General features: G+C 34.9%; 1 protein-coding gene across 1 annotated transcript in view; it reads right to left on the reverse strand.

Moving 5' to 3' along the window:
- DOCK2 (dedicator of cytokinesis 2) overlaps positions 1–17,116 on the reverse strand; it is a 286,898-nt gene that overhangs the window by 214,267 nt on the left and 55,515 nt on the right. The window contains exons 26-27 of the mRNA XM_080554755.1: positions 8,000–8,142; positions 4–99 (exon numbers count right to left, since the gene is read on the reverse strand). Coding sequence (XP_080410881.1) covers positions 4–99; positions 8,000–8,142 — 239 coding nt within the window. The remainder of the gene's footprint in view (positions 1–3; positions 100–7,999; positions 8,143–17,116) is intronic.

The raw sequence follows: 17,116 nt of genomic DNA on the forward strand, positions 1-17,116 counted from the left end.
CACAATTAAGGGATCATCTCGTCTCATTGTAATAACAGTTCTGTTCACCGTGCGTAATAACTGTACCATTATTTCTTGAATATGGTGATAAGTTGATGCCTGTAAATGAAAAAATGTATATTTTGTATTAAATCTATATCTCTTGTAAAAGACAAAAAAAATGATTTCCATGTTGAAAACTGTTTAATTTAACCACCCTAGTGAAAGAACAATACTAATTCTTCTTGCTTACACTGCTCATTTATTCCAGTAATTTCCACTTGGCATAAACTGGTGTTAGTTCTATGCATCCCGTACCTGTTTTTTGTTTCAGATTGACACTGCCCATCTCTTAGTCAAGGAACTTGTGTCTTTTCCCAGTAAGTAGCCTATAACTTAATAGCAACACCCTGGCAGCGGATGATTGAGGTGAATTGAATCACAGCTTTCCACATCTGTCAGTGCTCCTCAGCGTTGTTTGGACCTAAATAATATTCTTAGCTTGAGGTCAGAAAGTATGTAATTATTAGTGGAAAATGTTATATTCACTTCACTTTGCAGCTCTGTGAGGACAGAAAGTGGTCTGCTCTTTGTCCCTACTGCCAAATTACTGGTCAGCTGAGTCAACTGAGAGTACACTAGAGACCCATCAGGTGTCAGCACCATGTTTTGAGTGAACTTTGCAGCCCAACGGCAAATAATCACCGACTTCCTTCAAATGATCAGTACTACCGGCATGTTTCCTGGAAAAGGATATTAGGTGATTTATTTTAAAACATTGAGTAGGGAAGTACAGCCTTATACCTACCAACTTCACTGTGCCTACTCTGCTCACTAGACAACTTTAGAAATTAGCATGTTATATATCTGAGGAAAGAAAAGCTCTAAAGAAATTTCTATTCAGACAAATAAAAAGTTAGTATACACCAAACAAGGCACCTCTTTTAACATCATGTGTAGCCCAGATGGACAGCCACGGAGGCCACCTAAGCAATATGTAAAGTGGCTGAACTCCAACACCTCCCCAGGAGAAGCTGCTTCTGAATCCATGCAATACCACTTTCCTCATACCTAGAAATAGGACTAAATGGGGACAGTAAACATATTGTGTCCTTTCACTGTGACGCATTCAAGCCTGTCACAGCATTTAAAAAGTTTCTAGATAGTATAAAAAATGTATTCACAGAAAAAATATTTTTTTTCTCCATTTAAACATTCCCGGTACAGTCCTAGATTTATGAAAAAGACTACTCCTGACAATTGCTGCACAGAAGGTACATCTGTTGCAGTGCATTCACAAAGACACTTTCTTTTCCACCTCCTCTCCTTCCCAACATCCCATACTGTGAGCTTTAAGGTTTATGCCAATCAAACAATAAATATTAAAGTCATACAGTATTTTGGGGCTATGTATTTTAAAAGCATTGGAAATATCAGAGTGAAGTTAAAACCTACAGCGCATTTCTCCCCAAATCAACTCTAAAAATTAATCAAACATTCTTCTTGTCTCTGTTGGCTTTAATATTATTATTATTTACCTGAAAAAAATCAGAGATAAAATTGCACTTTTGCCCTGTAAAACATAGCTTTCTGTTAAAAAAAAGAAAAAAAAAATCAACCAAAATCTTTTATCCTTTGTGTTGCACAAAAATGGTCTTGGTCAGACCATCTCAGAGTCAATGTCTTGGGCTCACGAGTAATCAGACACTAGCAGGTATAAAACGAAGTTATTTACAGAGTTTGCAATGTGAAACTACCTTCTCTTTCTGTAAGATCTCACACTGAGCTGTGCCACGCTGATCTCATATTTATGTATTACATACACTAAAACAGGAACCAGCATATGTCAACAGGTTTTGAAGACCAAGTAGGAGGGTGCTAGGAGCCACAATATTATTTCAAGACAAGCATCTACAACATGCAGTGAGCTCTAACTTAAAATTCACTGAAGCAACATAGCTTAGTCCTCCTGATGAAATATATCAGCACAGTTGATCCCTAAACAGCAAAATGAAAATCCAGCCTTGAGGCTGGGTTATTGAACAGTTGGCAGCCCTTGGCATCAGCGGATCTTCAAAAGCATTTCACTTTTTGGATTTACTTTTTTTATACAGTTAAAAATCAGTTTTAAACATTTTCTGTGTAACAGTATAAGTTATATTGGACTAACACGCCACACAAGCTACTTTTACCATCTCAAGTATTTCTCTTTTTGAAGGCTGTATTAATGCATTACAAATGCATTTAGCTGGATCACAGATTGTTCACTACTGTTTCACATTATGACCATGCAACTGAGAATAAGGGACAGAGCGTAAAGGGCAAGAAATATAGAGAAGGATTTCAACGCACGAGAAGCTGGGAAAAGGAAAACAAGCAGACAGACCATAGCAAGAGTGAGGAAGAAAAGAAACCACAGGAAAGAAAAATGCCACCAAGGTGCATGAAATAGTGTAATTTCTCAGATTGGGAAACATATAGATAAAGTTTGACCTTACTCCTGCCTTTAGAGCCTAAACACCATCACCTCTTCAAATCCTGCTCTTCCACTGAAAACACTAATGAAAACTACTGAAAAAATACTCTATTCCATTCAAGTATGGTCATTATCAGAATTTATACATTGTCTACATAACAAAAACAAATTACACATAGTGAAAAAATGGAGGAAATTAGCAACAAATGGAGGAAACAGTCAACTTCAATACACAGACATGGAGATGTTTGAAAGCTGTGCAGTGAAAATGATTTTCTTGCTAAAGGTACTTGCTGTTTTCAGCGATATTTCATGTTTCTGTGAACATCATCCTGTTTGTTCTTTGAATTTGAATGCTTTCCATACTCACTAGCATTGTTGTGATATAAAACATAACTTCCAGAAAATAATTAGGTTTTGTTTAACTACACTCTGGTTAAGTGTCTGATGCATCATCAAAGCCTACTCTTTATGAATGCTGTTTTATTTACAGAGGTCTAAACAGCTTTTCTGTTTTGTTTTCAAACTTTTTTGTTGTATATTTTTCTTGAATTCTAACAATAATGATAGATTTTCTGTGTACTTCACTCCAAACGCAGTTTGTCACCTCTTATTTCAGTATTGTATTTTTTAAATAATTTCAAAGTTTGCTTTGAAGTATAGAACATTTATCACCCTTTTGCATGGGGGTACCAGTTAAAAGTTAGCATATTGTTTCAAACAAATGTTCTCAATGGTTGAAAGAAGGCATCCTAGTACAGCAAGAGGGTCTATGGCTCGTAATCTGTCATAAAATACATAAGTGTATCAGGCTACCAGTTAACACAGCAGTAGAGGAAAGGCGAAGCAACCTGGAGTACAACACAGGTTTATACAATTATACACTCTGCCCCTGCATATTTTATTTGTCTCCTAAATCAGTTGGAAAATACAAGTATCAAACTGAGAACCTGTATTATTTGTCTAACTCGTTTCCCATAACAACAAAAATGAAAAACTGCAATTACATATACCTTCACCATAAACAAAAACGAAGTCCCATAAAAGTTATACAGCTGTCTTTTACCAGCAATTTGGTTCAATTTTGAGGCAAATCCCTTGATCGCTTCCATTTACCATTTTCTGCTTCTGTTCTGAGTGGTTTTATTGCACACAAACTAGATTACTTCCAGATAGAGGCAAACTAGAAGCTCCTTGACCCTGCTACAAATGAAGACATTAAGTTAAGATCATATCTAATTCAACGTAAGTCCTATACAACAGTCGTCAGGAACCGCAGGAGGAACCACATCAATCGAGAGGCTCACTCCTCTTGTGAAGCATTCCCTGCTAATGCAGACATCACCCTAATACCCTACACAGCCAAGTGGTTGGCTGAATATTATCAGTACATAAAAAATATAAATAAAATAAAAATGCAGCCTTGCAAAAATCCTAACTTGAATCACAGCACCTTTTCATGTAAAAAAATAATAATAGCTTCAATGCAAAGATTTTATAATCTAGCTTCGCTTTCTTCTACATTTCAGTACATGCTGTACCATTATTATTAATAATAATTCAGAACATTACATAATGGTTTTAACATTTAGCCATGACTCCATTGTCAAAGATAAGTTCTATTCTGAATTCAGAAGTAGTGCATCACATACCTTTCCTGGAAAGAAAATACAACATATGCTCAAGCATGCAAAAGTCTTTGAATTTTCAGAGAAATGTTAGGACATAAATTAAAACAGTTTCTTTTTGAAACAGAGTATGTCTTTTCTCTTAATCATCTAAGCTATAATTAAGGATTCAATACGGACATTTCACATATTGCCTAAGTGCAAGATTTCAGCTTGTATTTTAACTAAGATTTTCTAGTTTGAGAAGACAGTTTAGCAACCCACTATAGATAATGTGTTTCCACAGATCAGACTTCACTTCACGTGGATGACATACTTTCAGGGAAACATGGAAAATTCACTATTTGACTGCAGTCTATTTGGTTAAACCCAAGATTTCTCGGAAGCCAAATCAACATACTTGTACCATACATAAATGCTGCCTTAGAAAACAAGAATTGTAATTATTCCATTTAATGGTCATAAAAAACATGCTTGACTTACATGTTGAAAAAGATTTGCTGAGTGCCCAAGGAATGAAACAATCAGAGCTCATTCAGGTTATTCCAGCCAGCAGCAGGAAGTTCTCTTACAGAACTCAACAACTACCTTCAGATGCATTGATGGGATGGGTGACGGTACACTCAAGTTGGTTAATAGAAAATCCAAACCAAACAAAATCTCTCTCTAAAAACATCTCTGCAGGGTAATAACAGTTATTGTTGGATTTAGCTTTCATGTTCTATTTAAACATCCACAGGGCGGGACAAAAATTAGAACAATTCTGTTGTCTCAGAGTCAACTGTGCACCTTAGAGTGTAATAGAGATATGAGTTATTTGGACAGTGACAAATTTGGACAAACTGAGCAACTCCTTCAGAATTATAAAACTAAATCTCTACTTGAGACACCCACCTGAGATCTCTCTTTGGTCAATTTGTTTCAGCTGTACCAGCTGCGTCCCCTCCCAAACTCTTGCCCAGCCCTAACCTACCCTCCTTTACAGTAATGACAAACAGAGAAGGCCTTGACACCGTGCAATCACTATTCAGGAAAAACACTAATGAAAATTTTAGTTATCAGCACTGTTTTGGTATCAAATCTAAAACATAGTGCACCATATGAGCTGTCATAAAGAAAATGAACTCTATCCCAACCAGACCCTATGCACTGTCTTAAGCATCCAGTTCTGTGATTTCTGTACAATTCCGAAGTGTTTCCAGACTTGCTTGGTAACAAAATCAACAGCTTAAAATGCAGCTCCTGCTGATTACTGACTTTGTACAAAAAATAGGAAATGATTATACATCTCATTTTGACCTGTAGCCTCAACCAAGATTTTACTTCGGATTCCAAGAGCAGTTTACATTTAATCATGTAATCACTAAAAAGAAAAAAAAATGTTCTGATGCAGTAAATATTAAACTATAGGATACATGTCAGATTAGAGACAAAGTCACCTTTTAAAAGACTGTCAGACTGCACACATTGAAGTTGCTGGAAAGGGGGAAAATACACTATTTTAATTAAAATAGAACCACAAAGTCATGGATTTCACCATGATCTTTATCAGTGGTTAATGTCTTGCAGCTCTGAGCCATAACTGTATTTTACAGGTGCTGAAACACCTCTGGCCTCCAGCTGTGTTTAAGCATATGTCATACTGATGGGTTAAAAAACAAAATCAACAAAGAAACTATTAGTAAAGACAATATTATCCCCAATAACAAAAGTGCATTTGATTTTAAATGCAGCTAAGCATCTCCCTAATATCAAGGGGGAATATCAGCAAGAAAAAAAAGTAAGAGCTTCAGAAGTTCTTAGCAGCATCACACTAACCAAGCAGTTTTTAACTAAAACGATCCTAAATAAAAACTTAATATTTTTCTAATTATTTTTTTAAAATCCTTGAGGTATATGCTGCTTAACTCATTCACACAATTGTCATAAACCAGCAGTAACAAACCTCTCAAACACAGAATTTACTAAAACACTTTATTCCATACAATCGTCTTTCCACTTCATTTACAACTTATTTCTATATGAATGGACAAAGGATATAAACCAATTCAGAAGTAGATCATCTTCCATGCCTTAAACTTTGTGACTTTATTATTTTTTAGGATAAAAACCTTTAAATGATATATTAATGTATATCTACATTTAAGTGATATTTTTTCCAAGAATTACTGTTAGCAGAGTACTACTAACTGACTTTGTGCCAACACCAACAAACTCAATAAAAAAAAGAACAAGACAGAGGTTGATAGGGGTGTTTTTTGCTAGAAACAGAAATTTCATGAACTAATAAAATGAAATGCTTTATAAAAACATCTGCATTTTCAAATACCTGCTCTGTGGAAAACAGCTGATCGCATTTCTACATCATTCAGGATATCTCAATTCATACTCTTGGAAATTACTCTTCAAAATGCACCAGACTGCATATGTGCATACTCGTGGAATGGTTTGGGTTGAAAGCGACCTTAAAGATCATCTAATTCCAACCCCCTGCCATGGGCAGGGACACCTACATCAGGTTACTCAAATACCGAGCAACAAGAGTTAGGCTTCTTTGTACTGTTCCGTATCCAGCAATTATTGTTCAATCAAGCAAACAGGAGCTACAAACCAGACTTTCAATAGGAGGTAACAGATCTTTGACATGTCAGCCACTTTTACTACAGACATATGAAAATAAACTTAATATATGTGGTACACATGCAGTGAGCAAAAATCTATCTCACTTGGTGGCTGTGTTTCACCTTTTCAAGCATAAGATAAATAACTGGTTTACTTTACATTATAGCCCAATGAACTTAAAACTTCACACTCTGCCCTATCATGCTTTCATCATCCCTCATATGAATGCCATTTGAAATCCAAGCTTTCCAATACTTCTCAAAAATCACCTCATATCAATCCCTCCTATGGTGCTTTAAGGAAAAAAACATTCATAATATACACTATAAGATCACACTGTCCAGATTTTCCTGCACAAACAGACAAGCCTCTTGTTATGAATACCCCTAAAATTATGAAATCATGAAGCATGCTGTAATGATTTCATTACTAGAAAATGACCCAAGGATCCACACTGAACACCAGACTAAAATGACAACCTGCCTTTATCCAAGGCCTGAAAAATTTGGAGATGTATCAGAAAAGTATAGCTCGGGATAAAACAAGCACCTGGTCAAGAGAAGAATTACAGCTTTCCTAATGCAGTTATGAGCTCTTCCTAGAAGAAATTCCTCCAATGATGGTGAAACTTGATTGAATAACCTACTACTCATTAAAAGGCAGGGGACTAAAAAGTCAATTAGATATTCACTCAAATGAGGAAAGTAACCACCCAGACTACAATTTCTAAATTGCTCCAAATTACAGGAGCCCAAGTGATAAATGACAGTCTCAAAATGAAGTATAGTAATGTTCTATATGGGCATTGCTGAAAGCAGAAAGCATAAGCTACAGTATTTGTGCATTAAAAATGATACCTTTCAGAAACTGAAGATTTTCATAAAACGAAATGGCATTAAATTTGAAAATTATTCCAAATACTTAGAATCACATTCTAATTAATTTCAGTAGTTACAACATAGAGCTTCAGTGGTCAAAACTAGCCAGAAACTCTGCTAGGATAAAATCAATGCCACCTCACCACTTTTAATAATACTATGGTGATTTGCAGCAGCAGACTTTCTAAGGAACATAAAACTGTGAAATAAAAGAAAGACACAGCACAGATTTCAGCATTTCACCTTTAAAACGTCAACTGCTCTAGCTTAAGTTTATGAAAAATAAGAAAAAAGTTCAATTTGACACCAAGTCGTATTAAAAATTTACATGAGATTCATCAACATCAATAATTTATCACTTAATCAGCTCAGGCTTACTACAGATTTGGGCCATCTACATCATCATCAATACTTACAGGGTCTTGACAGCTCAGAACCTCCAGGATACTGTTGAGTAATTCAACACAGTACTTCTTCTCTTGGACCTGCTGATCATCTTTCTGTTCCAGTAATTCCTTCAACTCTTTGGTAATCACAGGGAGCAGAATGTCCCTACATTCTGAAAGAAAAAAAAATTGTCTTAAGAACAAATATACATGAAATACTATTTACAAATAAATCCTACTTCAAACAGTGAAACACAACACCCTTTAAAACAGCTACAGTCTCTTCCAATGTGGAATTGTTGATTTTGCAATCATGCCTCAGGGATATTCGTAAATTATTACTGTGTGATATTTTTGTAAGTCTACGGTATTTCTCATATATATATAATAACTATATTGAAAAAAAATCAACTCCCTGAAAAAAAATAAATTGTTTCAGCTAAATACTGAATGCTGTTTAATTTGTCCCAAACACCTAGGGAAAAAATATTCAATTTACATAAAGCATCTAGAAATACTCTATGTTTAAATAATGAAAGGATTTTAATGTAAGAAAAAACACTCTTAAAAGTAATATTTCTGAAAATAAGATGGAAACAACAGAATTTTTCTACGTACATTGTTTTGAAACATACTTTCTAAGAACACACACAAAAATGTAGATAGGAAAAGGACACTAATGAAAACCTTTCAAGCCTCAGAGGAGTGAGAGCTATGCATATACCCATTCTTGATGAAATCTAAGGAAGGTGACAGAAACTATAATAAATTACATTAAAGTCTCACATAGCACCTCTGTCCCAAAACGGCAACGTGTTTCTGAAATGCTGTAGGGACAAGATGCACAAATCTGAAATAACTTCAGTGAAAGTACTGCCTAAATAGAGATAAAAGATACAAAAGTTGTGGGGGTTTTGTTTGTTTGTTTGTTTTCCTAATTTATTGACACACCACAGAGTGATTTAAGTAGCAACTTATTTGTACAATGCTACATAAACAGAGTACAGTGCCACATTGTGGATAATGCTAAGCACATGCTTCAAAGACTTTATATATTAAAATAACCTGGGAAGAAAACAGGAGTAAATATAGATTCAAAGGTTCTACCTCAGAATAAAAGAAACTTGCAGCAGCACATAAGACACTAAACAAACATTCTAGTAACTGGCAGAGAGATGAAGTTCTTACTTGTTTCACCTGAGTGAATTCTTATTGCTTGTATTTATCTGTCTGTTTTAAACATCAACTCTTTCAAAAAAATATTTATAACATCAATTGGATACTATTTTCTGTCAATAAGAGACCTCATAGTTTCTGAAAATATGATGGAAAATAACTAGAAAACTCAGTTTTTAAAAGCAAAAATTAAAATGTGACTTTTTTTTTTTCTTTTAAAGACTTATTTAGAAAACCTGTACCTGGATATAAACTATTCTAACTCACTGACAAACCACTGTGAACCGCGGCAGAACTATACTATGTGATTTAAAACCAAGCCAGGGACTAGGAATCCCCCCAGTAAGGGTACTAATACTGGATGGAGGGTACTAATACTGAATAGCAGGAGGAGAAGAAAGTAAAGGATGAGAAGAATGTGAAGATAATAAATTCCTGAATTTTGCAGATGAAGCAAGAGAGGCCACCAGTGCAGAAGATTGTTTTTATTCCAAGTAACAGCTCCTAGTCATATAAGCCAGCAGCTTTTAATCATGTCTTAAGGGCAGAATCATTTTTTTTCCTCAGAAAGTACCTCTACACTTGGTAATGCCACAACTTGAATAAAATGCCTTTAATCTTTTTTTTTTTTTGGTAGCCCATCTTCCAAGCTACAAGAGAAATCTTATTCAGCAACTAAATTACAAACGCAGTAATAAAACCATGATTATAGAATACATACCAACGCTGCATTTCCTGTTCAAGGAACAACACAGAAAGGAATTTCACACAGTTTGCGGCTTGTGTACATGCAAACCCACAACTTTCCTGCACTGAATGCAGGGCACAGACTAGCCATCTCCAATTCAAAAAGAAAACAGCTGTATTTGTAAAGCACTTAGTGGATCATAGTGCAGAGCACACTAACACTCCTCAAGCACTTCAGTGTGGATTTGCATCCATGGAGACAGAGAACTCCTCTCCAAAAGTTACCAATACTGATAACGCAATCAGCAGCTCCAGACATCAAACATTATACAGCTATCTCAAACAGATTTACTATGAAAATTAGCAAATTCATTCCTTTCTTGATCTCCTCACTTGAAGCACCTCTAATAACCAGTTATAAATGTAACAAATGTAGCACCTTTAGTTTCTTGACCAAAAATTAATACAAAGAAACATCATTAGCAAGGTTAAAAGTTACATGCAATACCTTTAAAACTTCCTAAAATCTCATTCTGTGTTTTTCTGAATAAATAATATCCAGCTCAACTTTTAAACCACTGAAATCACCCTTGAAATGACTGACAGTAGCAAATATAAAATTTGTCTTTGGATAGTTTTTAAAGTTACAGGAAGCAATTTCGTTATAAATCATAATCAAAATCTGTACTTAATGAACTTTATTTCAAAAGTAAAGTAAGAGAGTCTGTCAAGTCCTGTATCTTAGTAAATGTGCATTTTAAATCTGTAATTATATAGAATTTTTCAGGACTGCAAGGTAGATATTATGGGTATACTCATCACTGAACTACACCTCACTCCACATACCAGCGATACCCATTTGACCTATAACCGGAAAGGAAGTGGTCACCTTAAGGACACCTTAAGGAAGTGTGGAAGTAAAGTTCTTTGTTGGAAGGAATTTAAAACTCCTTCATACCAGTGTTTTCAGAGGCCATTTAAAACTTTTCCAACCAGAGGGTAAAATGCCCATCGCTGTCCAACTCATCTAAACCAAACATACACACACCTTTTAGTAAAACAAATAAGTCTTGGGCATAATTCCTCTTATGTATGAAGCCATCCAGACTTCTTAAATATCAAGAAAGCAGAGCTTCTTGCCAAGGAAAAAAAAATCCTACTTTACTTAGAGGACAGTTGAGGCAGAAAGTATAATTGATTTCCTCCAGTCTCAAAAACTAATTTATCTGCAGGCTTCATGACTCCCAGTTGCATTTTCATTATAAATAAAAGAAGTCCATAGGTGATACATATAGAATCTCTTAAAAGGACTTAACATATGCAGCTGATCAATTATTTACTGTGAAGTTTCTGATGTGAACAAAGTTAAAGGGTTGACCTATAAGGAAATTCAAAAGTTGTTGAACTAGCCTTATCTATATTATTTCATTTTTTTAAAAAAAAAAAATCTAATTCATGCAAAAACTGTTCAATACATTTTGAAAAGCAAATTGAATGGATTGTGGTAATTATCTTTGCTTAGATTAAGGCTATATACTTCTATTTTGTGGCTGGCCCCTACATAAACTCAGCTTGTCATTTAACACAATACAGGAAAATTACATCATTTTCTGTGTAGGGAACAACTAAGACAATATACTTTTAAGGTAGTAATTAGAAACAAAAGACAATATTCTTAGAAAAGGAAAAAAAAATTAGTGTTGTAAGAGCCTTACAAGTTGAAGTCATCGTATATGAGGATGCAATTCCAAGATACTCATATAATCTAAATAACTGAAAAGGTCTAGTATTTGTAGCAAATGACCCCGATTCTCAATAAGAGCTTGCAAATGGATTGATGTTAACAGAAAACTACAGTCATGACTTCTTTTTTTTCCCCTCCCTCCAACAACAGGATATTTACATTAAAACTATACCCCTATTTCACCAGCCTTTTATATAAAACATGTAGTAATCCTATTACCATGGGACAAAAATTTCTATTGAATGGCTATATAAATTCCAGCTTATAATATTAAGATATGAATGCACAAGTTAAGTAGCAAAACAAGCAAAGTGCTCATTTGAACATCAACAAATCATTGGCTAGAGAAAAGCTGAGTAGGAATTAAGAAAACCATGGAAGGAAAGTTTACAGCTATCAAAGAAAGAAATAGCCAAAGTAAAATTTTCTGTTACGGTATTTGATAACTTGTGTTCATCAAACAATCCTCCCCCACTACACCCACACATCCTTTCAAGAAAGCTCAACACGGATGGGAGGGACATGGAAAGGGGGAAGGTACTAGCTGCTTTTTTTGCTTGATAAATTTAAGTGCTAGGTGCTTTTTTTCTGCTTGATAAATGATGTATGAAGAAAGATTGCCAGCAAAGACATACACTCTTTTTTAACTTTAAAATCCATGATAAAAAACAACTGATCAATGTTTTACTGGCTTTTCCTGGAAACTAGAATATAACATATTGCCTCAAACTGTATTTATACACAAAAAACATTTGTTCAATCAATGTCCCTCAAAAGAAATACTGTTCTTTAGAATAGGTATTAATCAGCCCCAAATTCCAACACTTCTCAGAGCAAAGTTCCCTGGTAATAGCTTCATGCGGGTTCAGGTAGATTCATTCTGGTAAAAGATTAAGCATAGCTGTGTGTAGTTGTGTAACTCCCCTATTTAAGAACTCTTTAGAAAATAGCTAATGATTTCTTCTGTCTCAGGCAAGTGAAATTCAAACTTAATGTCATTAATGCAATAATGTCATTAGAAAAGACATTTGGGTCTCCTTTGGCAAAAATCACAGGTGTGCTTCATTCCTGACTGCCTCATATGTGCAGCCAAAACAGTAATAAAGATTTAACACCACTTTTATCTCCCTTAGGAAACGCTACTCTTGATTACCTGGCAAGACTGCAGTCATAGCCATCTGTTAGGATGGTTTCATGCCCACTTGAACTGGTATGCCAAATTAATAAGGACATAGGTGTCATTTGAATACAGATTTTGAGCAAAGCCTTAAAAATAAAATCAGTGAACAACATCCTTTCAACAAGGAGAGACTTCTGATGGCACTCAGTGCACAATTACAATGCCGTGCTTCTTCACAAAGGACATCTGTTCACAACAGCAGGCATCTTTCTCCTGAAAGTCTTCCCTCTGTTATTTACCATGTAACTCTTTGTTGGGAGCACAAAAGTCATGAAGTTAAATTTTGATGCATTTTTTTCAATCAATAAATCTAAATTTCCCAGGTGAAACAAAAGCCAAAGAATGGAGAGAGACTGTAAATTACCTACAGACTGACAGCACTGTAAGCAGTGAGTTCTGTGTGTCCTGCAATCCAGTACTGAGGCAGAAAGTCAGCACACAGTGCTTGAGCCGACCATTCCGGGCAAGCATCAGTAAGGTTAGACAACAGAATAGGAACTGGCTTAGCGGTCACCACACACCACCACTACCAAGCATCAAGTACTGCAGAATGCATCCAATTCCCAGCTTCAAGTTTCTCTAACTCTGGATGGGAGCTGAGTTGTGCCATTTATTGGAAGGCAGCCAAAACATCTAACACCACCTTTGCTATAGGCAAAACAACACTGAGCTTTCCGTGCATTTTCCAGCTTGCCCGCAATCATTGCAGTCTGCCAGCCTGCCACAAATGCTTGTCAGCATGTCCTCTCCAACAGATTTAAAAGTTTGCCTTGTGTTTGGACAATGGAATATCGATGAATTCCAACTTTCATGTTTCCACATTTCGTTTAACTGATACACTAAATTAAAATAAGCAAGAGATTTGTATCAACTCTTGTAATACAGCTGTTCTCTTTTCCACTTGACAGAGTTACAAGCAGACTGTTTTACATTTAGAAGTTCACTGTTAAAGTTAGTTCACATAGCTAGATTTATATTTCCCTCCAAAAAGCAAAGATCTTGATACATTTATTTAAAAAAAATTACCATAATGGGTCAAGACCAAGAAAATGTTACAAGTAGCAGATAATTATCAAAATGTCTACCATGTTACTTCTCCATAAATACAAGAAGATAATGGCTTTAACCCCCAATGTGTCACTACAAATTCATGAAAACGAATACTTGTAGATATGCATATGCCCTCCATATCCATGTCAAACTACTACATGAATAAAACTGGGAAATACAGGATTTGAGATGTGATGCTTTAAGGATAATACACCCCTGAAAAGACCATTATATATTAAAAAAGGCAGAAAGACAAAAAGTTAAAAAAAAAAAAAAAAGTTCTCACATAAGTGTTTCTTAGAAGCATATTTTTAAAGCTACATACAAAATTCAAGAGCAGATTCACAGGAGAGATTATTTTTCAGTGTAGAGACATTTTTAAGGGACTTTATGAACAGTGTTTTGGGGTTTTCTCAGTAGCTAAAAAAGGGAGAGTAAAATTCATTAACAATTTCCTACTTTTAAACATATTGAAATGCTGAAAAGTTGTGTTGAACACAGTGCAGGAAAACAATCACAGAAAATGAAAAACAGAAGTTCAGCTTAAGTACTCATATCACAACTTATTATGAAACTAGCTTCTTCTACTTATTTTTATTTTATCTGTAACTCATTTCTGGCAATAATAAAATCGAAAGATGCTTCATCAAACTACTAGCATTCATTCAACTTTTTTTTCAACTTAGTTCTTAACAGTCCTGAAGACAAAAACAAAACAGCGATTTCTACATCTTTAATTGGATGACACTGCAGAGAAAAATCAGATAATTCTAATTAGGTGTCATCATTTTAACTCTAATATTTCCCTTAGTAGATCCTTACTTGCACTTATCTGAACTTACAGCATTGACTTTCCAGGTAGATGTTTACAAGAAGAAAAGATCAGAAGATATCTTCCTTGTGCAAGTTAGGCATTATACAGCTATGCAAACCTATGTTTTCTAATAGGTCATAGTCCATGTAGCAAATTCAAATCACGAGAAAGAAGGATTCTAAAGAACATGAAAGTAAGAGTCATTTTCCTTTTTGCTCTAACACAGGAGTGTATTTCGGTATCTAGCAGGAAAATCTTATATTCTTGAGGCTCTACTGTACAAAAACATTATTACCAAACCCACTGTACAAAACCAACATTACCAAACCCACTGGTATTCACTTTGTACTTTATTACAGAAAGCAACGTCTTCTCCTCCTACAAGTTGTCACTAGTTTATTATTAAAAGTCATGAAAATATTTTTATTTCTGGACAAGCTTTACAGAGCTTACACTTTGTGGCTTGAATTTCACAACTCGCTTTCATTTACTACAGGAATACGTGCATACTGGACAAAGTTTTTTATTACTCAGATTTGTTATTTATAATACATTACGTTTTGCTGTTAGCAGTTTCAAGAATCATACTATACAATGAAACAAGCTGACTAGGTGCGGTTCTAACAAACGTGATTCTAACAAATGCGACAGTGGATATTCATTACACAGAATGAAGTATGTATAACCTATAAAATGATGCAGGAATTAATGCTTCTGCCAACAGTATTATATGTGAATCAGCTGTTGCATCATTTATTGTGTTAATCCCCATTACTAAGTTACAATTACTTTTTATTAGTGGTAACATACCTTTTTATATCTCAGATCTACTGAGCTATATTAAATCCAGTCCCCTGTTTCTTCATAAAGAGCTGACCAACAACTACTTAAGCATAACTTGAAATTAAACAAAAATATAAATCAATATATACCGTGTATTAGATATATGCATAATTTACAGTTCCGTCTGCCAATTAAAATTAGACGCACAGAAATGTGCTGTTACAAATTTCAGTTTACCTATTTTATGTGGGACTGACTAAATTGAATATTATAGAATTGAAAATCATACTGCAATTAAAATGTTGTCATTTTAATCTATAACAACACACAACATTCATAGCATAGGACCAACCAACTGCAAGCAGACAGTTTCACTCAACTACATCTTAACAATATAGGACACATATAAATATGTACATTGCTTACTAAGGGATAAATCTCAGATCTGACCTAAATGCTTGTTCTTCTAGATGACCAACACATGGACTACTGATACCTTTCAAGCAGTCAAACTAAAGAATCAGAGCATTCCACAGATACCTGAAGTTGGTAACATATACATGAATATTACGAAGCTAGTCTAATTGCAGACAAATACAAATACAAATTTTGTTTAAATAAAATTTAAAATAGAAGGAGTTCTTCCTTTAGAAAAACAACTACTATAGTTTCAGCATTTCTTCTAGCATTTGGAAAAATTAACCCCTACTGCTAACATATGTCTCTTGATGCTGCTGCCTCCAGAAATCAGCAAGTGCTTTGCATATGCTGAACATGCAGGAGCTATGTCTGCAGCTAGTGATCAGAGGCTCTGGATTGTGAGCCAAGAGACTGAAGCTCTATTCCCAACCCTGCCAATGACCATCTGTGTGACCTACTTGTACTTTAAATTCTTTGAAGCAGATCTCAGTGTTTTGCTACTGCACAAACTCCTAGTCGGGAGTGAACCTCTAGAGAATACCAAGTCAAAAGCAGCAATGTGAACATATACACTTCATTTATATACACATACACACACATGCATCCAATTAAGCATTTGATATTCGTTTCACACCAATAAAAAACAACTTTCCAAAGGCAAACTGATTTACAAATTTCAATATAATGTCAGTGAACATTCCATATTTATCTTAAATAAAAATCTAGTTCCAAACACTGTAAGCTTGGAAACAATAACAGCAGCAAAAATTGCATGCAATTGGTAAACACTTATGTCTAAAAATGGTGATCTGTCAAAAACAGAGAGGTAGTTGTGGAATTTTGGCAATAGGTTTCCTAAAAACTAAGTATGCATCAATGGTAGCTTTATACAGAAATTAAAAAATTCTAACAAAACTTTTTTCAGCAGGTCCAAAAGAGAATTTCCAGAGAGACAGAGACAAATCCATTAAAGACAGTTATGCAAAGGGAAAAAGATCTTCCAGGAGACCATTCCTTACATCAAATGAGACTTTGAAATCCCAGTAAGGGTGTTTATGAAGGACAAGACAACCATTCTTTCCCTGAGATATATTTAAAAAATGAATCATCAACAGATCTAAAAGGAAAATGTCAAAATTAAGATTTCTTGTCTTTTAATGAGGGACACAACACTATCTGAAGGCAAAAACTGGATAAAGTGTCTGTGCATGTGCTTAAACATCACATAAGAATATTCAAAAACTTCATGGTTAAAGTGCACAAGCAGTTCCAAGTCTTTGTACATTCAGCCCC

The sequence above is a fragment of the Anser brachyrhynchus genome, assembly GCF_964034855.1.
Source record: "Anser brachyrhynchus genome assembly, chromosome: 14".
In the NCBI taxonomy this organism is placed as follows: domain Eukaryota; kingdom Metazoa; phylum Chordata; class Aves; order Anseriformes; family Anatidae; genus Anser; species Anser brachyrhynchus.